This window comes from Camelus dromedarius, chromosome 15 (assembly GCF_036321535.1).
Source record: "Camelus dromedarius isolate mCamDro1 chromosome 15, mCamDro1.pat, whole genome shotgun sequence".
NCBI lineage: Eukaryota > Metazoa > Chordata > Mammalia > Artiodactyla > Camelidae > Camelus > Camelus dromedarius.
In genome coordinates, this window is record NC_087450.1 from 50,243,855 (window position 1) to 50,256,908 (window position 13,054).

Here is a 13,054-nt window from a genome sequence, read left to right on the forward strand (position 1 = left end):
ACTGTTCAATTCGGAGTAACAGATGCTCTGTAATAGGTAGTGGTACTACAGAGCAGCTTGTACAGAATCATCTACAATGGACCTGTGAGCATCCTTAATTTTCTGTTTGAGTTCTTAGTGATTCTGAATCTGACACTTAAAAGGAAGTGGATTCTAAGAGATTTTAAGCTAGGGAGAAGAGCATTTTGCATCCAAAATAAAATAAATCTGAAATGTATAAAATGACAGGAGCTTGAGAAGAATGGGTTATAGGAAAATTTTGAAGCTATGTTTCAAATGTTTAAGTATAATCATAAGTTATGTAAATATCTCTGCAAATATGCAAGCGTTCCTTGTAATTAGCAACCCTGACATGTAGATTAAATGCATGAAAGAGCTTTTTTTTCATGTTCAGGTAGTTGAAGTGTAGAAAAATCTCTGCTCCAGAAGATCTGAGTATAGGTCACATGAATGGAAAATGGTAAAAATAATCAGTTTCATGAATGCCGTCTACCTCATGCAAAACATATTGAAGTAACAATTTTTTTTCAGTCATCAGTAGTTGAAGGATTTCATGCTTTACTTCTTAAGATATAGAGTTATTTTTGAAGCTGAATGATTTGAAACACTTGTAAATGTTGGCCTATCTGTAACAATAATGGTAGTGATTGTTTCAACCATAGGCAATTATGTCACCAAACAATAATAATTATTAAGAAATTCTTTTGTCTGCAAGTATGTGGTGTAATTAATGGTTAATGGCATGGGCTCTGAAGTTACCGTGCTTAGGTCCATACTTCATCTTTGTCACTTTGTAGCTAAACCTCAGTTTTCTCATCTATGGAATGAAGAAACTTGATAAGGTGGTTACACATAATAAATGACTTAATGTGTATAAAGTACATATCCCAGAAGACAGTTAGCTGTCATTATTACTATTACTCTAAGCACTTCCCTCTGTGGGGCATATTCCTGTCTTACTGATGTATGAAATTGTTAAGACAGAATGTAAGATCTCAAAAGGCAAGCTCTTGATCATTAAAATAAAATGGAATTTGCAGTATATTAGCTGCATACATATGATTAAATAAGCTAAGTAGTCTTATCCTAAGAAGAGGAAAATGTGGCCTTTTGGGGAGAAGAGATAAACCAGGATTATTCCTAGGTCTGTGCTTTGACTACTAGCAACTTTAACTTTGAAAGCTGCCTGGTTTATGTTGCATGTTCTCTAATATGTCTTAACAATGTTGGCAATCATATAAAAGGAAAAACTGTGCTATGTGTTCCTGTTTTCAACTTATGCAGTGGGGAACTACCCTGAAACTGCTGCGGCAGGTGGACTCATGTGATAAACAAATAGGGAAAGTAGCAGTGATGCTGTTTTTTAAAGATGTTGAAATGCTGTTTATCATGGCTTCTTTTAGTCATAACATGCAGGCATCATGGCTGCACCCCAGAAAAATGGATGCATCTGTAATAAGTATGAGTGTATGGAAGGTATTTTTTAGATTTTACTGTTTTTTAAAAAAATGCCTATTTAATGAAACAGATTGCACATAAACCATACCTGAACATCATATGCCTTACCTATGGCTATACTTCAAATTGTTTCCTAACTTCCTTTCTGGAAAATGATTAATAGTAATAATAAAGTCAGGAAAAATAAACATCAAAATATTGTCTCTAATCCCCCCAACGTCCCCTGTATAAAAAGTCCCAATGTGTATATTCCCTTTCCTGTACTATTCAGGAAAACACGGTTGTGCTTCATTATCAGAAGTTGACTCTGTTAGATTTCAAATGAGAATGTGAAATATATGAAGATATTCCCTTAGAGTAGCATGAATTGGCCAGCCTAGAAGTTCTTTCTTTAATAAGACAGTAATATAAGAAAATGTTTTGTCATGTATACAGATTTGGAAACCTTCTCTGCACAGCTGTGTTATAAAATTGGGTATATTTCCTTGACCTCGGTGGGTGTTTTTGCCAATAGATTTCTATATGAACAAAAGAAACTTTTATTACTGTGCCTTAGCCTATCAAATTTGGACTTAAATTTCATTGAAATTATCATCATGATATTTTGGAAAAGTATCTGTTTCACCCAACAGGTAATAACTGTTGCTCTCCAAAGGCAAGAGAGGAAAACCAGTCTCATCAACTAAATATTAGTTGTGATAAACAATCTTTGGTCTTCTTATATTTTTGAGAATCAATGATGCATTCAGAGTACATATTAGAACTTCCTTATTGTTTCGGTATATTCCCATGATTTCAGAGTGCACTTTAATTCTCAATTTGTTATTGATATAGATCAACCAAATGCAACCCTGTAGTTACTCATGTATTTTCAGAGTTTCCCTTGCATGCAGTTTTGTTTAACACAGGTCACAGTAATGGATCATTTATACAAAGTAATGGATTGCTTCCTCTTTCTGCCAGCTGATTTGATCTGTCTGAAGTTCCTTATGTTCTGTGGGTTACATAACTAGTATGGAATCTGTATGGTACATTTTCAGTATGACAGTAACTGTGTTAACCATTTATATTCTCTAAATCTTTGAGAACATTTTAGTAAACACAAGGAGGCCCCTTGTTTTGAAGTGAATAAACTTGAAACTAAAATGAGCTGTAAGTTACCATACAGGACTCAATTACCAGACTTCTTGGAAAACAAGATTATTTTCATTAGTTGATTGTTCTGGTTGACTGTGGATTGGCCAGGGGAAAAAAAAAATTATTTCTAACTTTCCCATTTGAAATGTTTGTAATGTGTTTTAAACAGAGTACAATAGAGCATAATTTAATTTTACTTTCCTAAAGAATTTGTAGCACCTGAGAGTCCTAGTTCTGAATATTTTCTCTTGTCGTCTATGGTAAATAAAAAAGATTTAGGGGATTAGGATTAAATGTACTGACCTCACATTATTCCCTGAAATTATTTTTTTAACCAAATCCCTGATAGTAGTTGGTTTGGTTATTTAATAATGTGGTTAAAAGTTACCTGAAAGAGGAAAATAAAAAGACGGAGAGTTGAATAGTTAAATTCTAGTTAGTGAAGATTGTATTCAGTAATATCTAATTTTCCAAGTATCACTTATAGGACATAGCCAAGAAACCTGAAAATAAGCAAAATTACCTTTATGCTTTCAGAATAAAAAGCCCAAAGAACATATGACCCCCAAGGCTTAGAGTGTCTCCTTTGAAGCTTGCTTTTATTCACAATCCTAACCAGCTGGTTTCAAAGAAGAAATAGAATTTGGGCACCCTCATTGTCAGCAAATGCAAATCTAACTAATGTTCATTATAACATAGTATTCCATTAAATGGCTATATCATAATTTATGTAACCTATTTACAATAGCATAAAAATAGTTAAGTACCTAATCTGACAAAAATTGTGTAAGATAACGACTTGTAAAATGTACAAAACATTTTTAGAGACACATAAGTTTTATAATAAAGGGGGAACTATCCCACTTTCATGGGTTGGAACCCCCAGTATTGTAAAGCTATTGCTTCTCAAATTACTTTACAAATTTAGTACAATTCCAGTCAGAATCTCAACAAGATGTTTGTGTAACTTGAACAGCCAATTCCATATTGTTTACGGAAACACAGAGAACCAAAAATACCCAAAGTGTTTTTGAAGAATGAGAAGATGGGGTTTAACTTGCTCTACCAAATATCAAAATATAAATTTACTCATTTAGTAAATAAGATGTTGTGCTCTTGCCACAGAGTTTAAAAAGCAGGCCAGTAAAATAGATTAGAGAACCCTGAAAAGGACCTATTCACATAAACACAGGACTTACAACAGAAGTGTCGCTGCAGAAAAGCAGGGAATGGGCAGCCTTTGCAGTTAATAGTGCTGGAACCATTGAGTTTCCATATGGGGAAAAAATTAAATTAGACCCATATTGCACACCACACATAAAAACCAGTTTCAGGTAGATTATGAACCATGGAGCTTTTAGAGATTCTATTGAAGGATACTGGCTGCCAAGGAGCCTGCAGTGACTGCGAACTGTGGCCGACCTGGCTTCCTTACACATCGTGTTCCTGTAGCTCCAGGTGGGACAGACAAACGAGAGCCCAGCTGAAGCTGAGAAGTGAGTTTCTTCATCGTTGTCTTTGCTGCCACTGCAGCTGCTAACGAGAAACCTGCTCTTCAGCCTCAAGGGGGAGCTCTTCCTTTGGGATGGGGAAGGTAGCTCTTTCTTAGCCCTTCCGCTGGCAGTCCCCAGCAAGGCAGTGAGAAACCCTACCTCTCTCAATACCAGAGATTGCTTTGTATAAATCCAGCCCCGTTTGAAATCTCTCAGGTCTTGTTAAGTCCAACCGAACAGTGGTAGCCCTTGCAGGAGTAAAAGAACTCCTGATATTAGAATGACCCAAAGGACAGGGAAGAAATCTGAATTTGAAGGTATACAATCAATGGTTAATTATAGCACTGCTCCAGTTGCGAAAAGATTTTTTATCATTTCTACCTCTCAGACTCTTAAATCATGCTGATGGTAACCAAGTGAAATGCCAGATCCCTGAATTAAACTGCTAACATTTGACAACATGATAAAATATACTTTCTATGTGAACTCCAGACACTCACTATTGTGACTGTACTTTCAAAAACAGAGGAAGAAAGGCTAATACTTAGCTAATGCCATATTGCCTAAGAGTTCTTGTTGATCCACATCGTTAATACTTGGTGTTGTTAGATTTCTTAATTTTTGCCAGTCTGAGGGACATATTCCACATCTCTCAGAGAGACAGCAGCCCATTTGACTTTGAGCCATTGGGAGCAGTCCTGAAGACTTTCTTTGGACAGAAAGGCAGAGATGAAGTAGTAGCGTGCCTACTGTATATTGAATATGAGAATAGAGAGACGTGTTCGAGAGCCCTGGAGACGTTGAAAAGCTTTCAGGTTCTTTACTTACGCGTCCCAAGACTGAAGATAACTATAGTTACAATGCTTGTGCTACAGATTCTGCTTGCCCTGTGTCCTCAACGCTGTAGGGATCACTAATGAATCAGGAATGCTGTATCCCTATTTTATGCTAGAAGAGGAAGAAGAAGATGACCAATATCAAAAAAGTCCCGGAATTCCAAAGCTGATCTCATTCCTTCTCTGTTCAAATGCATTGAGTTGGAGTCACACTGAAGGTGGCATCCAGGGAGAATGATTCCACTGACTGACTTTTCTCATCCATTCAGGCTTCACAGAGATCCCAAAACCTTTGTGTGAATATTTATATATAACCTTTGTATAGACCTGTTGTAATACAGGCAGCTGGCCCTGATTAGAGGATTCTGAATCATCCCTGACATTCTAGATCCCACAGTGATCTGCATCACAAGTGCCCAGGAATGCCCCATAAGGCCTTTATTAAGCATAGTCCATCCAGCATTCTCTGCTTTTTACTTGAGAAGACGCCATGGTGGCAGAAACTCCTGTATTCAGGCTGAAACCCAACATTCGTTTGAAAAGCACATTGTGAGTGAGCATTTTACAATGTGTTGTTACCTATCCAGCATTTTAAAAAATAATCTGAAAAGGCTATAGCTCCCTGCTTCCAAAGACTCTTATTCACCATCAAGGCTACAGGGAACAGTACATCTTACTTATGCAACAGAGGAGGAGATCTAGTAGAGGTCAAATTATTGTGACTAAAAAAGAAACAAAATATCTCAGATATTGTTGAGAGAAAAAGAAAGTCTGTAGGAAATGGCTGAGCACTTAGCTGACAAATATGACCAAGGAAAAACAAGAAGTTATCATGATTAGAAAGAAGAGTCTTCCACAGTTTTCACCCTCAAATCCCTGTTCTCTGTTAGTGAGAGAGACATGAAGGTAGAATGACAGGTGTTACCCAATCAACTTTAACATTTGGGCAGTGCCATCAAACAGGTTACTATGAAAAAGGACTGTCGACAGTGGAAGATGAAAAAAGAGACTGAGTCCACAAAAGCCTGCCTTTACTAGCAGGTCCTGCTCCGAAGAGTGCATTCAGTTCATCCAGAAAGAAGAATGTAAATACATAAGGGAAATGGCAAATCAATGATGCCTGAGATCAAAGGAGCAGACTCAAACTGAAGTTAAACACAGCCCAAGGCTTAGATCCACATTTTAGAACAGATAAAAGGTAGCATTATCTAATTTCTAAAAAAGCATTTTGAATGAAGAAAACAATGCCTTCATGATTTAAGGTTGGAGAAAAATTTCTTAAACCAGGGACAAAGAGCAGTAACTGTAAAAGAAAAGACTGTTAAATTCAACTGCATCAAACTTAAGAACTTATCTCCATTAAGAATAAAATAAGAATAAAGGATGAACAGGCAAGCCAAGGACTGCAGCATGACAAAGGAGTGGTATCCAGAATAAAAAACAGCTACAAATCAAAAAAAAAAAAAAAGGCAATCTAATAGAAAAATGTGCAAGAAACTTAGATAAGCACTTCAGAGGATATAGAAAATGTTCAAAATATATATATAAAAGCTATTCAACCTTATTAGTCATCAAATTAAAGCCACAATGAAATACCAGTAAACGCCAGGTTAGTCAATTACGATTAGTTACAAAATTTGCCAGTACCAAAGGCGATGAGGATATATAACACTAGGAACACTCATGTCTGGTGGTAGGGGGGTAAACTGGTACAAGTACTTTGGAAAACTATTTGGAATTACCTACTAAAGCTGAACATGTGCATACCACATGACCCCATATTTCTACTTCTGAGGAGATATAGTCAACAGAAATACATGCACACATACGCAAGAGACATGTATCAAAATGTTCACAGCAACATATTTTAATAACAACCCAAATATCTTATCAGTAAAATAGTGTTATATTCTTAGAGTGGAAAACTGTGTAGCAATGATAGTGAGCTATTACTACATGTATCAACATGGATGGATTTTATAAACAACGTTGAGTGAAGGAAGTAAAATACAAAAACATTGCATGATTACATTTATGTAAAGTTCATTAACAGACAAAAATTACCTATGGTATTAAGGGATAGGTTAGCTCAGACTGCTATAACAAAATGCCATAGCCTGGATCGCTGGAAAAAAAAACCAGACATTTATTTTCTCACAGTTCTGGAGGCTGGAAGTCCAAGACCAGCATGGTCAGTTTCTGTTGAAACTTCTTGCTGGCTTGTAGATGGCCACCTTCTCCCTGTGTGTTCACTAGACCTCTTCTGTATGCTCTTGGGAAGAAAGCAATCTCTCTGGTGTCTGTCCTTATAAGGGTACTAATCCTACCATTAGAGCCTCACTTTTATGACCTCATACAACCTTAATTACTTATATTCAGTCAGCTTAGAAGTTAGGGCTTCATCCTATCAATTTGGGGGAGACACAGTTTGGTCTATAGCAGGATGATGTCTTAATGTAAAATAAAATAAGGAAGTAATTATAGTATTAAGGAATGATAAATCTTTTTTTTTTTTACTTTTGTTTATTTATTTACTTATTTTTAATTGATGTAAAGAAGTGTGAGGAAGTCAGGATAGAGGTTACCTAAGATGCGAGCAAAGGAAGGAGTCGTGTTAGAAGATGCCGTGCTGGCAATGTTTTGTTTCTTGACCCATGTGAAAAATCATTTTATAAATTATTCATTAAATTGAACATTTATGTTTTATATGCTTTTCTGTATTATATTATCCTTAACAGTTTTAAATTTTTTTAAAAAGTAAAATCATGTGTCTATTCTCATTTCCTGTTCTACGATCTGTTAACATTGATGAATCTGTTCCATCTATGTTACATTTATGTTACCCTAATTTTAATGCTTAGCTCTTTTGACTTTTCTGATCCTCCATAGAAATTATGTTTATATATTAATTTTTAAAATATTAAATATGATAAATAATGGTAACTTTAAAATGTTTTAGAGATACTCTTTTCTTCTAGAGTATTATTAAAATATATTCCCTGATATTCTGATGAATTGAGTTGAAATGATATTTTTGTCCGTAAGTATGTCCCTACATAGGTAGAAATTTCCAGCTTCCCTTGTTCCTGGCCTGCACTTTATTGAGATTGAATCAGTTGTTCAAAATGTATTTGGTCCTGTTAAAGATTTTCTTTGGCTGGTAAGATTAAGGAATAGAGTTTTTCAAAAGTGAACTACCTCTAACTGTAATCAATAAAAGAAATTCTGACTGGAAGTAGAGTCTTTTATGTAGCTTTATTCTCTTTTGATATCATTAGTCAATCAAGTTGGTATAACCAGTAAAATGGTAGATTCATTCCTACTTTCAGCAATCCTTCAAAGGGATTGTGAATTGCTGTCACAATCAAGAAGTTACCCAGGAATCTGATTTCCTCCTCACCTGGAAAATTAACCCCAGCAACTCAAGAACATCCTTATATCCTACCCAGAGTGGTGGGCTCAGAAGGCAGTAGATGGTTGTTCTTCTTAGTCTGAATAGATCCTTAGCCATTTTACAAAACCCAGTCATTTGCCAATACTATATAGGAGAAACAAGCAATGAGTTATCCCTTAAGAAAACTCATCACGGTATATTTTTTATTGTAGATAATTCGCTCCATTCTGCTCTTTCCAACAATTGAGCGAATGTCTGAATCACCCAAAGGCAAGATCGCCACTCCAGTGTTGTGCTGGCTTCGATATGCTCTCTATGTTCCTGGCTACTTATTACTTAAACCGTGGCCTGAGAAAATTAAGTCCTTGATAATCAGAATGCTTCTTCGAATGATGAACCTACAGAGTGAATTTTCGCTCCTAAATGTGTTGGAACCATTCTGCCTTGGTAAGCACATTTTTAAAAGTATATGTTTATTCTTGTATCAAAGTGTTCAAGAGAGTAGCCTCAGACAGTGGGTGAGTATCAAGCAAAGAATTATTTGCTGTATTCTTCTCCAAAAGTTTAAAACTAGAAATAAAATGAAAATAATGAGGGGTATTCTAACTGACAGATAGAAAAGCCTTATCAAGCTTTAATTTTAAAACTTATGCTTCTGATTCTCCACTCTCACTGCAGGATGATGAGAAAGAATTCTTCTGTATCTAATATATATGGAATCCTTACAGGAATCCAGAGTATGGCCAGTTAAGCTCAGTGTGTGAACTTTGCAAAAACCAGCCCAGGGAAACCAGGCCCAATATTCCCATGAAGTGAACAGGCTATGATTTTATTTTCCTGTTAACAGTTTAGGGAGGGGTTTAAGTTATAAAAGTAATAAATAATAGTCATGGGAATTTAACACTGGATGCTTTACTGATTTACTGATTATATTTTCTGAACATGCCAGGGAATGTTCTTGCTACTTTACTTTTTGGCTTCAAATGTTGTTTTTAAGTGTAATTTATCTTTTTAGTTAATACTAATTTATACTATATTTATAAATGATTTTAATAATAAAATAATGCTACTTTCTTAATCTATAAAATAGGGATAATAATATCTCATACCCATACCTCAAAAGATTATTATGTGACTAAATATGATAATATATGCAAAGTGTCTATCTAGTAGTTTATTTATAATAAGCCTCCAATGAATGACATATCAGCAGTTGCAGTAGCAGCTACTAGCACTGTTCTAAGCTTTTACCTGTAGTCCTCAGAAGAACTAATGAGGTTTAGGTATTGTTACTGTCCCCATTTTACAGATGAAGATGCTGAGGTTCAGAGAAGTTACATGATTTGCCCAAAGGCACACAGCTAGTGGGTAGTGTTCGGTCTCCAGCAGTCTGCCACTGTGTTAAGCTGCATTTTACCACAGCTGCTGCAGTTGTCTCTTTGCTCTAGTCAGTCATAAAGGCAGGACTCCCGAGTGAAGTTTACTGTTCTCACCAGCATTGAGTGCCTCAAGATCATGTGCATAGTGAATCCAGAAACAAATCACAGCCTCACCTTTACAGCTGTACGGTTACAGATTGTATGGGAGGTGTTTTTCCAAATACATAGCAAGAAGCAGTCATCACAAATACAAAGTTCAGTGTATTTTCTGTATTTGTGGGTTTTTTCCCCTCCATGTTCTCCCCAACTCCCATTCTTTATTATAGCCTTAGCATAGCAGAGGAAGGCAGTAAGATAGGGAGAAGAAGAAGCAAGGCCTAGGACAGTCATAAAAATCACCAAAGATTGAAGTTGGAGATGTCCCTTGAAGACCTTCTGATCCAGCCCCTTAACCTTCCCTCATATTATAGAAGAGAAAGAAATGGCCTAGTAAGTGAAAATGGCACTGACTGGATGTCAGAAACCCAGAACTCTCATTTTGTTTTTGCCTCAGACCCCTCTGTGGCCTCAGTTCAGTTCCTTCCCCTCTCTAGTTCTTAGTCATTGATCAAATCAAGAGTTAGACTAGGTAATCTCTAAGGGCCACTACACCTTTGGAAATTATTTGAGATCAAATGGAAATCACTTGAAATTCTGGCAAATATACATAAAATTATTCCACGTATACTTCAGTAAGTCATTTTTTTTCCCCTTTACAGTTTTTTTTTCCTTCTTTAGTATTTTTTCTTTTTACCCTATATAAAGGACTTTTAAAAAAGCATCCTCTAGTTAAGGAATCCATGTTCCTCCAAGAACTTCTGCTTCCAGGAAGATGGAATAGATGGACTTTCTCCTGTTTCTCATACTAAGTACTAAAAACCCTGCATATCATATATAAACCAAACATAAGAAGACTCTGAAAGGTGGAGAAAAAAGCAGACTATGTAGGGACTTCGGAGCCCAAGGAACAACACAGTGGTGAGTTCCCTGGGTTTTCTTTTTACCACATATATCCTAGACTTTGAGCCAGTGACCCAGAAACACCAATGGGTATGGATTAAAAAATGCCCTGGAAAAAGTCTTCACTCTGTAGCCAGAGGACCAGGAAAATGGCCACCTTTCTAAAAGAAACTTTTAGATAATAACTGCCCTAATCTAGCCATGCACCGTAGTAAAAACTGTGGCCTTATCACTACCCATGCCAACAAAGGCCAAGTGGGAGGCCTGTACTTTACCCTACACACAGCAGTAATGAAAGCACCCCTCTCCTTCCCCACCAGAGTGATGTCCCAAAGAGGCTGAGGAGAGAGACAGGACTTTCACCATTGCCCGACAGTAATGAAGCCACTACCCCCACCTCCTCAGTGGAAGTCATATGGGGAAAAATAACAAAGCAGTTCTACTCCTCCTAGCCAGACGGTAACAGTGGAAGCCTAGTGAGGAGTCAGAGTTCCTATCCCTGCCCAGCAATAATGAGGAGCCTCTCCACCCCTTGGGTGTTAACAGAAACCAAGTGGAGAACCTGGATTTCTACCCCACCTGGTAGTAGTGAGATGGCACTTCTCCCTCCCTTCTCCCCCTGCTGGAGAAGTGTCAGAAAAAAACAAAAAAATCCAGCTAAAATAGAGGTTTAAAAAAGACCCAGTATTATAACATAATATAAATGTCCAAGTTTTAGTTAAAAATGACTTGTCATACCAAAAACCAGAAAATCTCAACTTGAATGGAAAAATACAATAAATGACAACACCAAAATGACAGAGATATTAGAATTTTCTGACAAGGATTTTTAAAGCAGTCATTATAAAAATGCTTAAATGAGCAATTAATAAACATGTTTGAAACTAATGAAAAAAATAGAAAATCTCAGGAAAGAGAAAATTTAAAGAAAAACTAAAGAAATTTTAGAACTGAAAAATATAGTAACCGAAATAAAAAAAAACTCAATGTTTGAGCTGAACAGTAAAGTGGAAGAGACAGAGGAAAGAATCAGAGAACATGAAGATTAGACCAATAAATATGGAAACTTCCCAAATTTGGCAAAAGATGTAAACTTACAGATTCAGGAAGCTGGATGAACTCCAAATAGGTAAACCCAAAGAAATCCACACTAAAACACATCATAATCAAACTTTTGAAAACTAAAACAAAGAAAAAATGGTGCATTATTTTTAGAGGAAAATCTATTTGAATGACAGCTGCATTCTCACTGGAATCTATAGAGGCCAAAAGAAATTACATATTTCAAATGCAAATAGAAAAGAACTATCAATGCAGAATTCTATATCCAGCAAAAATATACTTCAGGAAAGAAGAGTAAAGTAAGACATTCTTCAATGAAGGAAAACTAAAGGAATTTGAAACCATCAGACCTATCCTAAAAGATTAACTATAGGAAGTTCTCTAAACTGAAAAGAAATGATAAAAGAAGGAATCTTGAAACATTAAGAAAGAACAGAAAGGAAAAAATGTGGGTAATGACATTTTCCTTCTCCTCTTGAGATTTCTAAATTATGTTTAACAGTTGAAGCAAAAATTATAACATTGATATGAATCTAAACGTATACAGAAGAAGTATTTAAGACAATTATATTTTAAATGGATGAGGACAAAGGAACATAAGAGAAGTGAAGTTTCTATACTTTACTTGAACTCGTAAGGTGTCAATACCAATAAACTGTATTAAGTTACATATATAGCATAATACTAGAATAATCACTTTAAAATCTATACAAAGAGACATACTCAAAAAACACTCTAGGTAAATCAAAATGGAATAGTAATAAATAGGAAGGCCAGAGAAAGAACACAGAAAAATGGGGGTGGGGGGGGACAGACAACCAACAGAAAACAAATAATAAAATAGCGTACAAGCTCTAATATACCAATAATTACATTAAATGTAAATGGTCAAAATACACCAATTAAAAAATAAAGATAGACAAAACAGATTAAAGAACATAGCCTAAGTATATGCTATCTTCAGAAAACTTGGTTCAGATATAATCATACAGGTAGATTGACAGTAAAAGAATATGAAAAGATAGATCATGTAACTATTAATCAAAAGGAACCAGAAGTGACTGTATTAATATCAGATAAAGTCAACTTCAGAGCAAAGAAAATTACGAGGAACAGAGAGGGACATCGTGTATGCACCAAACAGAAGAGCTACAAAATACATGAAGCAAAAACTGATAGAACTGAAAGGAGTAATGGACAGACCTACAGTTACAGTTGGATCCTTAAACACCCCTCTCTCAACAATCAGTAGAACAACAGGACAGAAAATTAGCAAGGCTGTAGATGAATTCAACA

The 13,054-nt window shown here is 35.8% G+C and overlaps 1 protein-coding gene and 1 pseudogene across 2 annotated transcripts in view; both read left to right on the forward strand.

Annotated features, from left to right (window-relative positions):
- The window catches only part of LDAH (lipid droplet associated hydrolase), an 82,335-nt gene that overhangs the window by 45,059 nt on the left and 24,222 nt on the right, over nt 1-13,054 (forward strand). The window contains exon 5 of one of the 2 annotated variants that reach the window (XM_010987908.3): nt 8,531-8,765. The exons of the other annotated variant lie outside the window; for it this stretch is intronic. Within the exon in view, the coding sequence (XP_010986210.1) occupies nt 8,531-8,765 (235 nt within the window). The remainder of the gene's footprint in view (nt 1-8,530; nt 8,766-13,054) is intronic. 2 annotated transcript variants of the gene reach the window in all.
- LOC135322991 (nuclear pore complex protein Nup88-like) lies at nt 3,944-5,777 on the forward strand (annotated as a pseudogene).